We start from the raw sequence: 13,659 nt of genomic DNA, 5'->3' as shown, positions 1-13,659 counted from the left end.
ACTGTTCCTTTTATTCAGCTAATGTAATCAAAGTATTTTTTTTATTAAAAACCCACTTGCATGTTCAACTATGCCTTTCCTGTAAAATGCTTCTTGGGAGCCAACAATTTAATATATTATAGTAACATGTAGGTCAATTAATGAAGTGCTTATTATTAATTTCAAAAGACTTGGGATGAAGAGTACTGTAAGAGAATAACAGCGTACATAAACTTAGGCTTGGAAAACTTGATTTTTTTTAAAGACAGATAATATCAATATTTTTAAGCATTTCTCTTCTATTTTTAATCTATTTAAACTTTCAAAATTGTGGGAAATTTGGTGACTGTGTAGATACAGATTAAAAAAGTTATCTTTACAAACATTAAAAACTGTCAATATTACATGTCAAAATATACAGAGTAAATATCCTTGAAATCAAATTTTAATAAGTTCCCAAGCAGCATTTTTCTTACTTTGCAGATATGTAAATTTTGATTATCATCAATGGAAATATTTTTTCATTTGCGTGTGTACAATGAAATTGACATTTACTAATATTTACTGATAAAAGCCTACATAAAGTTCTGCTTTGCACAGTTTTCTTCTAAAGACAAAATCAAAATTATGTACTGGGTAAATTACACCCCAAGAGATATAAGAATGTATTGCATAAACCAAAATATTTATGATGTTTATATAATTTACATCTTAGGACATCTAAAAGCACAGCTTTTTTCTTTCTTCCCCCTTCAAATCCTGCTCGCCACCAAAGAAGAGTAAAAGTCAATTATTATTGACTATATAGTTTAGTACCAAACTTTGACCATGAAGATCAATATCTTGGTAAGCCAATCCAGCTAGAGACATTTCTCCTTCTTTCCATATTTCTCTTTTTAGTACAATAATAAAAATAACAAGATGCTAATGTCAAAGAACACTATAGTGAATTAATTGTTCTATTGCTAATTTAAAAAAGTACTCTGTTCTCGTATTTTGACAAGTGCAATTTCCTTTAAATAAATTATACTTCATAATGTACAGTATTTTTTTTTACTCTGACTTCATAATATTCTAAAATATTTTGCTAAGAAATGGAGACCAAAATTTTTTGGTGTGTGTCAAATAAAAAAATATGTACAGATTAGTGAAATTCTACCTATTACCATAATCTGAATAAAAACAAGATACTTGTTTTTAAGTCACTCTACTCCTGCATTGGACACTGCAATCCTTTTTGCAGCAACTAAATAACAGTCATAGAGGACTTAAGGCAATGAATAAGCAGCAAATGCAAACACACTAAAAATCAATGATAATATTTTCATACAACAATCCTTAATAAAACCATCAAAAATGTGTTTAGAACTATCTCAGATTTTCAAGGATTCCCAAAAGGTTTCTCTATAGCCAAATTCAGAACAGTAACACTCATGGCTAATTATTTATATATTAATACTTCCTGCTTGTGTGACTTTTACCCATTTGAGCATAAATGATTTTATAAAAACAACCCTTCTAGACCAGGGGTTGGCAACCTCTAGTAAGCACCTCGCCAGGGTGCTTACCTTGGCGGGCCGGGCCTGTTTGTTTTCCTGCCTTGTCAACAGGTTCGGTCGATTGTGGTTCCCACCGGCCATGGTTCGCCGTCCCAGGCCAATGAGGGTGGCGGGAAGCGGTGTGGGCGGAGGCATGTGGAGGGCGAACCTCGGCCGAACCTGCCGATGCAGCAGGTAAACACACTGGCCTGGCCCCCTGGCTAGCCGCATGTCAGAGGTTGCCGACCCCTGTTCTAGACTATGTATGTGTGCATATAGTACAAACATCCATAGTTTTACTATTCTCAAATCTTAACCATAAAATTTAAACCTAGAGCGATAGGCACATCTCCCTTCTCTCTTTCATCACTAAGCTCACTGCACAGCTGTTTATAATTGCGTCTGGAGTTTTTCCTCCAATTCCATCCTAGATCCCCTCCAGTCCATCTTCTGTGCCTTGCACTCCATTGAAATTGCTCTTGCCAAAGCCTCTAATGACCTCTTCCTAGCTAAAGCTCAGAACCAGTACTCCCTGACATGTCAGCTGCCTTTCACATACTCTTAACTGAAATATTGTTCTCCCTTGGTTTCCATGACTGTCCTCTTCTGGCTCTGCTACTTCTCTAATCACTCCTTTTGCATATCCTTATCCACCCTCCAACTTTCAATGGCAGTTCCCCAGAGCTCTGTTCTAAGTCCCCACTTCTCTTTTCCTTCTACATCTTGTCTCTGCGTAATCTCATTCACAAACACAAATTCACTACCATCTCTATGCTGACAATTCACACAGCTTCTTCTCTACTCCTCTCTTTCTCCTCTACATGCCTTTTGTCTACACTAAAATCTCAGCCTCTCTCGCTGACCTCTCCAAATCCTCAACATGGCTAAAACAAAGCTTGTAGTCTCTCCCAACAATCCCCCTGCTACTTTCTTTCCTGGCTACAATGGACACCACCACCATCCTGCCTGTCACTCATGCTCAAAGTATCGTCTTTGAGCTGGACCTCCAGGTTATGTCTAAATCTTGCTGATTGCTTCTGCATAAGATCTCTAAGATATCTATTCTATTCATCCACAGAGTCAAAACTTTCATCCAGCATCCCAGTTACTGCATTATCCTACTCTCTGGCCTTGACAAATGCAATTTTGCCCCATTCATACTAATTCAGAACGTTGCTGCAAAGACCGTTTTCCTAGCATGGCACTTCGACCATGTCACCCCTCTCTCTGCATTCCTCAACAGGCTCCCCTCTTCTCTATTGAATCAAACATTAGCTGCTTGTCTTCATTTGCAAGGCCCTTCATTGTCTGTGTCTCCTCCCTACCTATTAACTCATATGCCACACAAACATCTACTCCTACCTCCAATCAACCCATGATGCCAGCCACTATCATGCACTTGTTCAATTTTTAAAACACCTTTGATGCTTTCTCATATGCTGTCTCTCATGCTTGGGAGGAACTCCCTTTAAACATCTGCACTCTCTTTTGGTCAGCAGCTTATGACACCATCTGGCACATAGGTTTGCTGTACAAGATGTCAAAAATTCTTCCTAGATAGGTTGTCAAGGCAACTGAGCTATTGCTCCAAGGTAGACATGTGCAAGTGGCTCTGGGCCATAAAACTAGCACTTGAAGATTCCAGAACAATAGACTGTAGAAAAGCTTCATGCTGGAATCAAATTTCTTATGCGTTCACCAACAATTTGCCATACACCATCTCCAGGAGATTCAGGTAGTCCCGTGATATCTACTTGGCCTCCAGGGACTGTAAATTCTGAAAGATCGAAGAGAACCTGAACAGCGATATTGCTGCCAAAGGTGACTACTCTAAGAAATGGAGACAAACCAAGTACACGAAACACTGCTTCCTCTTACATCATGCTCAGAGCCAACTTGAGCTTAAATATGTTTTTGAACGGTCAGAGGTTGGCACATGTTCTAAAACCAGTGTATCAAGGGGTAACTCTAAGTCACACACTTCTATACAAATGCCACCTCACTAAAGATCAAGAGCAGAAACCGTCTTCTGAACAAACTAGTAGTGTTCTCTTGGAGTCAACGTGCGGTGTGGTTTGGGGCTCACCATATGCTACTGAGTTGGAGAATATTGTGCTCATTTGGTTAAGCTCTGCACGTGCTACACTATCAGACAAACAACTCAGTCATACCGTGAGAATTATTACAGGCACACTGAAGCCAACAAAACTTGTATGGTTACAAATTCTAGCCAAAAATCCTCAACCTTACAGCTGGCATCAGAATGCAGCCAATAAACTGATCAAGGTGCAAGGTACCTTTATCAAGACACCAAAATATAGCAAATGCCACACTTGCCACTCTTCAGGAATATATGGGATATACCCCATCATCAACTGCATAGCAGAAATCTTATCTGGACACTCTCTATCCAACTGATGATATCCTCAGCTCACTGTGGTGGTCAGAATTAAGAGAGAACCTCTCCCACCACCTGTAACTCTCACATCATCACTAGGCTGGATGAACAGCAAACCTGGCTTTGGTCTCCCATGCTACCTTTGGAGACAGTTTAATAGGCCTAGGTATGGCATGGTTCGCTATGCCAAGACAGGCCATGCCTAGAGAATCAAGGACAGCTATCTGTATACCTTTAATGCTGTGCAGGATGGCGTCACCTTTTGTGTTGGGTTCCCCAGAGGTCTTCACATAGTGAACACTGCTGACTCAGTGGCCACTTACTGGCTCAAGACCATTTAGCTGTTTTGGAATTGGTTTGTTTTTTAAAAGTTTGTCTTGCTCACACGCAGTCATGTGCACGCTCCCCTCTATAAACGCATATAGTGTGTGTGTTTGTCACACCGTTTTTGTGATACCTACAAAAAAACTTGACAATGGAAATGCTGCTGGTGTACTAGTACCACTGCCTATCATGCTGACCGATACTGTCTCATCTGTCTGTTTATAGCTATCATGTCTTATATTTAAAACGTAAGCTCTCTGAAGCAGGGACTGTCTGTCTTGTTCTGTGTCTGTACAGCACCCAAATACAATGGAGTCTTAGTCCACAACTAGTGCTCCTAAGCACTACAGTAACAAATAAACAATAATAAATCTGATAATTTTACAACTATAATTAAAAACTGTATAACCATCCATTGTTCACACAGCTAAGTCTATGAAATAGTTCACACTACTGTTACCCCATCCTCCTCTGTTTGCTTATACACCCTTCTGTTTTTAAACAAATCTGTAGGGTCTTTGGTGCAGGAACTGTCTTTCACTATGTCATATTTGTAGGAGGCTTATCACAATGGGTTCCTGACCTAATTGGGGCCTTTAGGTTCTTGCATAATACAAACCTGATCAGAATGAAGGTTTCCTACTGGATCTATGCATCTCTAGCAGTCAACATTTTCATTAATACTTCATAGCCTTAAAATGATTAAAGTTTTCCAAATCATTCACATGCAGAAAAGCTTATCATATTCTGTCATAAGTTATCCATTTCCATCAGTAAAATATTTTTGGGAATAAGACATTTTCAGTTACTTGTCTGCTACATTTCTAACATATTTTTCATTACCTCTCTCTCTGCCCCTGAAGTAAGTAATTTAGGTTCAGTCATAATAATGAATGCATACTTCACTATTCCAATAAAAATTTCTTTGAAATAAAATGGTATAGTATGTAACTTCATGTAGATAAGAAATCAGGTATGTTTTGGCCATACCAGAAAAACAACTTCTGTGGTGAAGTGCTAACCTCGCTATTTCATGAACAAGTTACTGGTACATGTGAATAGATGCATGCAGATTTATTAACTGTAATTAAAGTTTTAGCATTCACCATTTTCATAGAAAGATTGTTTTATAGAAAGACATTCAACTTGCATTGACTGGAAAACAATCACTTACGTACTTTGTCTAGCAATCTCAGTGTGAATAGAAATTGCAAGCCACCACTGAAAAATTTTCATTTACTGAAGGACACATCAGATTTTAATTTTAACATATCCACAATGAAAACAGGATATAACATTGCATAACATTAGTATAACAATGCTAATTCAAAACTAGAGTATAATACTGTTAATCCACAAACCTGATAATTCTCAAAAAAACCAATCAGCTCATTCCATTTTATAATATGAAATATTATAAATCATGGCAAACTAAACTACACCTGTCAAAGTTTAGTCATCTGCATTTAGCAAGATTCTACCAGATAGCAGGTCCTGAGACTATCATTCAATATTCTAATGCATAATCCTCAACACAACAAAGCCACACCTGTTAATAAATTTTAGCATGTCTTTTAAAGTTTACCTGTGTGATAAAAATATGTTTGAAGTGATTATCCATAATAATAAATGATTCAAGGTTTCAGGTAGTAACAAATGAACTCCCACCTTTATTAAGTATTATGATTCAGGGTTTCAGGGAGTAACATTGCACTTCTTCTTTTGATAGGAATTAGTAAATTTATACAGGTTTTGACCAATACAACCAATTTTAGAATCCTCAAGCATACACGGTCTTTTCTGTTATCATGTTAAAGCACAACATATTTACTTCTCTCCTACTGTTAGCATGGTTTTATCATTCATAAGAAATTTTCTAGGATTATGAATTAGTCAAAATGTAGTACGTATCTCCTAAGAAGAGACAGGATGACACAGACCTAGAGCATTATTGACAGCAGTTGGCTAACCAGCAAGCAAAGAAAATAATTGTCACATGATCAGACAATTAAACGAAATGAATGTAAACTGGAATACAATTAATCTATAACTAACGCCACAGAAACATTTAAAACAAACATTTTAAAGCACTTTTTTGTCTTGTTTCCCCAACTTTAGGGCTCCAAATAGTATCACACGGAAACTGAAAAAAACACCCGCTGACTTAAAAATGTTAAATAGGAAAAACAAGCAACAGCAGCAAGATCCATTTGAACATGAAAGAAACCAGGCAACATCCAGGCAGCAGTTTAGATCTTGTTTTCAACAATCAAGAGAAAAAAATGGAACCACCATCAAGGCCAAAATGAAACAATGCCACTTTTGCCAAGAGAACAAAAGCAACAACCACCCACCCCACCCCTAAACAGGCTGCTGGTCTCTCTAACCACATACCCATGGCTGGAGACAGTGTAATCTCACGGGAAAATGAATACTTAGTGTGTCTGTGACATTCACTGTGAAAATATCAAACTAAGTGCACCATGTAAAGATACCCAGCAATATTCTTACCAATGAGTATTTTATTTTGAACGAACAGGTGGTGAGCAGACAAGGCCTGCTATTGTACTTGCAGCCCCATTCCTCAAGATTCAGTATGTGTTCAGTGGAGTAGACGCAACTACTCAGTGGGACCCAAGACCCATGGTGCCTGCTACATGAAGTGTAACTCAAGATGTGGCAGAGGTGTGCAAAACAGCTACTGATACACCGTACCACTAGTGAATCTACCATTATTACCTAACAGCAGCTGATTAGGAGTATGTCACTGATTACCATGACAGTTCACAGGTAGAAGGCCATTATTCAGTATGACCCAGTGGCATTAATGGGGATGGCAAGTAGTTTTCATGCTGAGTCAATGTGGAGCAAAGGGAGTGGGAAGGCTGCTATTCTTCTCTCAGGAGGGAAGCAGCTAAGAATATTCATTTGTAACCCAGAGAACGGTGAACAAGCAGCGAAAGGGGAACTTGCACTCACTTCTGCAAGGGAGCAGGGGTCTTGCTTGGGAGGAGGCTGTTCCTACTGAATGGGACCTAGAGCCTGGTGAATCCAGCGCAGCCGGGCGCACGGGGAAGGAGCGTTATGCCCCCTTTCATCGCGCCCCTCTAGAAAGGAGGACACCACCAGTCGGCTTTCCCACAGCCAGACAGGAGCCTTTGTCTGGTGCCCCAGGGCCGGGGGCTGAGGGGGCCCTCGCCCGGACCCAGGTTAGGAACCCCCACGAACAGGTATCCACCTCGTGGGGAGGAGGGACGGGGAAGGAGTATGTCCGGCACTAAGCCCGCCTCCCCCTCGTCCCGCCTGGGGTTTGGGGATCTCGGGCCTCCCTGTACCCGCCCCCAGACTATCCACCTGGGGATCCCGGCCTATCGCCCGGGGGCCTTCTCCAGTGCAGCCACCTGGGGGGGGGGTCCCAGCCCCCAAGGGTCTGTATCTCGGGGCCTCCCCTGGATCGCCCGCATAGAAGCTCCCGCCTCCCCGGACGGGGAAGCAGCAGAACCGGGGGGCGACAGTAGGTGGGCCCCAGTGCCAGCAGAAAGGGATCGCTCCCGGCCCGGCGCTGCGAACCCCCCGCACTTACCCTGTCACAACAGGCGCCATCTTCCACAAACTCTCGCCAAAACTCCTACTCTCGCGAGAGATGTCTCCTCCTCCCCTGGCCGAGTGCGCGCGTGCGCGTGTCCGTGAGCCACACACGCGGTCGCGAAGGGGAGAGAATGGGGGAGCGCGCCGCCCCCTCATTCCCGGGTTCCCCTCAGACACAACAGCGGCAGCAGGCGTGGGAACCTGCCCAAGACTCGCGAGAACTCCTGCAGCGGCCTGCCGGGCACTAAGGGAGAAGCCAGATTAGTGTCGCGAGAAGAAAGTGAAGAGAGGGGGTGGGGGAGTCTCTCGCTGCCGCTCTCCGCGTTTGTGGTTCTTGTCTCTGTGACTGTCCTGAGCCGGCAGCAGGCGAGGAACAAACCATTCCGGGGAGAGGGGCGGGAGGAACATTTGCGTGGGCAGTCGGGCGCTCTCCCACAGGGCAGGAGCGGAGCGGTTTTCTGCCTCTTGTAGGCACGCGACGTGCCCGGCCGCGGGGCTGGGTGCGCCCCTGCCGGGCGTGGAGCCGCAGCGGTGGGAGCAGTCCCGGCCTCCCCTCCAGCGCCTCCCTCTCCGCCGGGCGGGACGGCCCAGCCCGGCTCAGGCAGCCGCCCGCACTAAGGGGTTGCACGCTGGGTAACCGATGATGTCCCAGCTCCTTGCGGCCCACCAGTCTCCAGCCCCTCTATTTAGAGACTCGCTGAAACCTACCCTCTGCCGAGGCTGCGCGTCCTTCCTCCCTCCAGACTAGGCTCCCCCATCTCCCAGCCCCTCCCGGGCCTCCATGGGACACCCCCCCGCTACGTTACCAGTGCACCCCAACTGGCAGGGGATCCGCGTGCATCCCCGTTTCCCCAGCTCCGTTACAGACCGATAACTAGAGAAATGCCATGGTGGCGAGCATGGGCCTCACTTCAATATAATTAACTTGGCATCTGCCTTTTGGCTGTACTGGAAAGGTAGAGAGGAGAATGAGCAGGCAAGAGAAGTGATGGGAGTAACCAGGATATTAAATGATGTGCACATATGAGACTTCAGGCGGGCAGCTAGTCCAACCCCTTGCTCAAAGCAGGACCAACCCCCAACTAAATCATCCCAACCAAGGATTTGTCAAACCAGGCCTTAAAAACTTCTAAGAATGAAGAGTCCACCACCTCCCTAGGTAACCTATTCCAGTGCTTCACCACCCTCCTAGTGAAATATTTTTTCCTAATAGCCAACCTAGATCTCCACTGCAACTTGAGACCATTACTCCTTGTTCTGTCATCTGCCACCACTGAGAGCAGCCTAGCTCCATCCTCTTTAGACCCCTTCCCCCTTCAGGTAGTTGAAGGCTGCTATCAAACCCCTCTCACTCTTCTGCAGACTAAATAAGTCCAGTTCCCTCAGCTTCTCAGAAATCATGTGCTCCAGCCCCCTAATCATTTTTGTTGCCCTCCGCTGGATTCACCCCAATCTGACCACATCCTTTCCGTAGTGTGGGTACCAAAACTTGCCACATTGCTCCAGGTGTGGCCTCAGCAGTGCCGAATAGAGGGGAATAATCACTTCCACTTGATCTGCTGGCAATGCTCCTAATACAGCCCACTGTGCTATTGGCCTTCTTAACAATAAGGGCACACTGTTGACTCATGTCCAGCTTCTCCACTGTAATCCCAGGTCCTTTTCTGCAGAACTGCTGCGTAGCCAGTCAGTCCCCAGCCTGTAGCGGTGCATGGGATTCTTCCTTCCTAAGTGCAGAACTCTGCACTTGTCCTTGTTGAACCTCATCAGATTTCCTTTTGCCCAATCCTCCAATTTGTCTAGGTCACTCTGGGCCTTCTCTCTACCCTCCAACATATCTACCTCTTCCCCCATTTTAGTGTTATCTGCGAATTTGCTGAAGGTGCAATTAATCTCATCATCCAGATTATTAATAAAGATGTTGAACAAAACCAGCCCCAGGACCGACCCTTGGGATGCTCTATTTGATACCAGCTGCCAACTAGACATCCATCACTATCCAATGAGCCTGACAATCTAGCCAGCTTTCTATCCACCTTATAGTCTAAAATAGTCCTTGCAGTAGGGATTAAGAGGAAGTGGGAAATCCTGCTTTGGGGCCCTGAAATTGGCATTTAGGAGCATAAAAGGTCATTTTCATAACTAAATGTGCACTATGACTTTCCAGTTCAGGGTCTGGAAGTCTATCATTTACATTTGAAAAGTAAACTACTGGTGCACAAGTTCACTACTAGCTCTTCTTTCACTCCTTCAGATTCCTCTTGCTGCATCTGTGGTATCAGTAACTCATCTAGTTTAACACTCAAATCCTCCATGTTAATAAAAAAATGCAATGTGAGAATGAGATTCTAAAGTTTACTTCATTCTTATCATCACTTTACTTTGACAGGGCTGGCTCACATGCATACAAAAGATTGAATTTTCTGTCATCTGAGTTTTTGTCTGCTTCTTCAGCTCACTCTGTACTGGTAATGCTAATATAACGCAATGGAGAACACCTTCCTAGACAAACTACACTAAATTTGTGCATTTAAAAAGACTGCTTTGCCACAGAGTTTGCTGGAGTTGTATAAAGAACTAGTGTTAGTTATCATTACGAATATTCTTTTCCCATCATGATTTTTCCCGCCTCATTAGTTCCAAAAGGATTTTGGTTGGTTCCTTACAGGCACACTCCTCATCTGAAGCACAATGCATACTACAAATCCTCTGTATTGTTTGTTGAGCAGTAACTCACAATCCCCTTTTAAAGAGCTCTTTCTGAAAACATATTTTTTTCCAAGACTGATGAATGATCTCAGTTCATGGTAGTTCCATTGCAGTAAGAATGGTTTCTGGATTTTTGCCCTAGTTTGTCTGTACATAGTCACTTTGTGGGGCCTGTTCTTTTTTCTGTGAGTTTTGAATCAAACTGGAAAATCTAAAAATATTCTTGTGTGCCATATGTCAAGACTTTAATATTTTCCAAAGAGGACATATTTTTATTTAAAATATTGGATCCCAGGAAGGTATATTGTTTCCAAGGATTAATCATTAATAATTTGAGAAAAGTGCTTCCTATCTCTGATTCAGATGCATTTAAAAAAAAACCCCAAGATAAATATTAAACTGTTTTAAGAAATTATAAGGATTCTGTAGTAGTGTAAAAGGTCACTTACCCTCACAGTCCAGAATTAAAAATCAGGAACACAACTCATAAAGTCAGAGACAAGGCAGGCTCTGGAAAGAAAGAAACCTCAGGCAAATTTAAATTTTTGTATGGATTTTTTGCAGTATTGCTAGTACTGACTGTTTTTTGTTATTTCACTAAGTGCTGAGTATTTAATTCCTATTGATTTCAATAGGAGTTGAGAGCATCCAGCACTTCATGAGACAGAGCCCTAACATCTGATCCTTAATGGAAGACAGTACCAGATTTGAGGAATAAGAATAACTTTAAATACAGTATAGGGCAGTAGACTTTGGATTTATTTGTTATACAAGTCAGTGCTTTAGCTAGTCTTTGCCACTCCAATATACAATCTTGTATCTAACCCAGCCCCTATTGAACTCAATGGAAAGAGTTCTAAATCAGGTATTAGGAACTGCATTTTGGGAGCCCAACTTGAGACACAAAGGGGACTGATTTCAGAAAGTGCTGATCACCTGTCCTTTAAAATTTAGCCCCCTTTCAAGGTGTCAAGTTGGGCACCTGAAAACAGTAGGATTAAAATTTTCAAAAGTGACGAAATAAGGAATTACTGTTTTTAACCTAGTTTATAAACTCTTTGTGGCAACTACTGTCTACTACTACTACTGTTTGTATAGTGCCTGGTGCAATGGGGTCCCATTCTTTACTGCTTTAATAAACATAAGAGTCGTGAATAATTGTATTTTTAAGCCCTAGCTGCTTTATAAAAGATACTGACCCTAACAAGCAGCATATATGTCAGTACCTCACAGCCTATCTATATCTTAGTTCATTATAAGTAATACATTTCATCTCACAACGTTTCAGTTTACATTTCTGGATGTAAATCACATAAACTACTAGGACTTACTATGATACAGCCTTTCTGGAATTTTATAAGCACAGGATGTGCAATATGGTTTAACCACTTTTCTAGGAAAGAAAATAAATACAGTTGGCCACAGAGTATATCTTACATCTAAGCTTGTGTGTATACGCCAACAAAAGTTATCACTTAAACTGCTAACTGAACAGCTAGATCTCAGAAGTGCCTTTGCTGGTTAAAATGGAAGTTCTTATTCAGCATAGCTGAAAGAAAAGGAGATATTACAGTGTCTCCTTTTAATCAATAAGAATAGTTATTCCTAGCAGTCTCAAAAAGGTATGGTTTTTAAATTAAACAGTTTACACTTGTGTGTTGTATTCTCAAGTAGGCCACTGGGACAAAAAAAAAACCCTATAATCTGTCTAAATCTTAATGCTAATAGGTTATATCTTACTATATATGATTTTACTAATATTATGGTAGCTTCCAAATGCTAGAGTCAGGTTGGGGCTGCATTGTGACACACACACACACACCCTCTTACAATCTAAAGACAAACTGCAACAAGTGAGTATTACAAACAATAGGAAGGAAGGGGGGAGGGAGGATGAGGTTAACAGTATTAATATCATGTGGTTATGTAGGTTAACAGTGTACACAGCCTGATGGCTCTGAATCACATAATTTTTTTTAGCATCATTTTAAAAATTCCCTATCAAACCACAATCCCTCATACTGTATTACCATTTGTCACCCACACCACCACCTAGCTACAAGTATTTAATTGCAGTGTAGACATATTCATTGAATTCTAGTACTGTAAAGGTGCAACTATGGGGTGCCCATTACCTCTCTTACACACCCAACAGTCAAAATTCAGAACTGCTGACATTTTCAGGGCTCTTGAGATTGTAAAGGCCCTGCCCTGGTGTTAGTGGGAGTTTAGGGAGCTATTGGAGCTGTGGCTCCTAGAGTACTTGATTCGTGCAGTGGTAAATATGTAATACACACCAAACCTGTTCTAGTATTAAGAAAGCAATAGATATGATTACAAAATAATTTACTAAAAAGAGAAATAACAAATAACCTCTGGAATTTTATTCCATAGCATCTCTCCCAATCTTTCAAAATATGCTAGAGAAAAGTGAGATGATATATTGTCTGTGTACCTCCTTGCCATTCTTTATTCTACATATAGGATTGCTTCTGAGATGATGAGAATAGTTTCATAGAAGCAAATTCATTTTTGATTTAACCTAACTGAAATCAATGGAGTTACAACAGGAATTAAAGTGGTCCATTTTTATTTTATTTTTAATGGAGTTATATCTTTATGGATCCTTAAGAATAAGCATAGAAAAAATACATCCTAGAAAAAAGACATCTGCTGTTTATCTATAATTAAAATTGCACCCTGGATTGAATCTGTAACAGCTACAATTTTGAACTGATGTGAAAACACTCCCACTAACACCAGGGCAGGGCCTTTACAATCTCAAGAGCCCTGAAAATGTCAGCAGTTCTGAACTTTGACTGATGGATGTATAAGAGAGGTAATGGGCACTCCATAGTTGCACCTTTACAGTGCTGGAATTCAATGAATATGTCTACACTGCAATTAAATAATTGTACCAATCTATCACCTATAATATAAAAATAAAGTACACTTAAAATGGAAGCCATCATGCAGGAAAAAGTAGTTAACCAGAGGTGCTGCTTCAGCTCTAAGCTTTTCATCATGTACAATAGTGACCTACCTGCATGCTGGACCAAATCTTACACCCAGGACTGTCCCTAAATAAGTGAGTTAAAATGCTTGCTATTAAAGACATCCTTT

General features: G+C 41.5%; 1 protein-coding gene across 1 annotated transcript in view; it reads right to left on the bottom strand.

Annotated features, from left to right (window-relative positions):
- The window catches only part of RBPJ (recombination signal binding protein for immunoglobulin kappa J region), an 83,446-nt gene extending 75,298 nt beyond the window's left edge, over positions 1–8,148 (bottom strand). Inside the window, exon 1 of the mRNA XM_030563112.1 lies at positions 7,823–8,148. Coding sequence (XP_030418972.1) covers positions 7,823–7,983 — 161 coding nt within the window. The 5' untranslated portion in view covers positions 7,984–8,148. The remainder of the gene's footprint in view (positions 1–7,822) is intronic.
- Positions 8,149–13,659: the final 5,511 nt, after the last annotated feature.

The sequence above is a fragment of the Gopherus evgoodei genome, chromosome 5, assembly GCF_007399415.2.
Source record: "Gopherus evgoodei ecotype Sinaloan lineage chromosome 5, rGopEvg1_v1.p, whole genome shotgun sequence".
NCBI classification, from domain to species: Eukaryota; Metazoa; Chordata; order Testudines; family Testudinidae; genus Gopherus; species Gopherus evgoodei.
The sequence above is the reverse complement of the archived record's forward strand: the minus strand, read 5'-3'. Positions and strand labels throughout refer to the sequence as shown.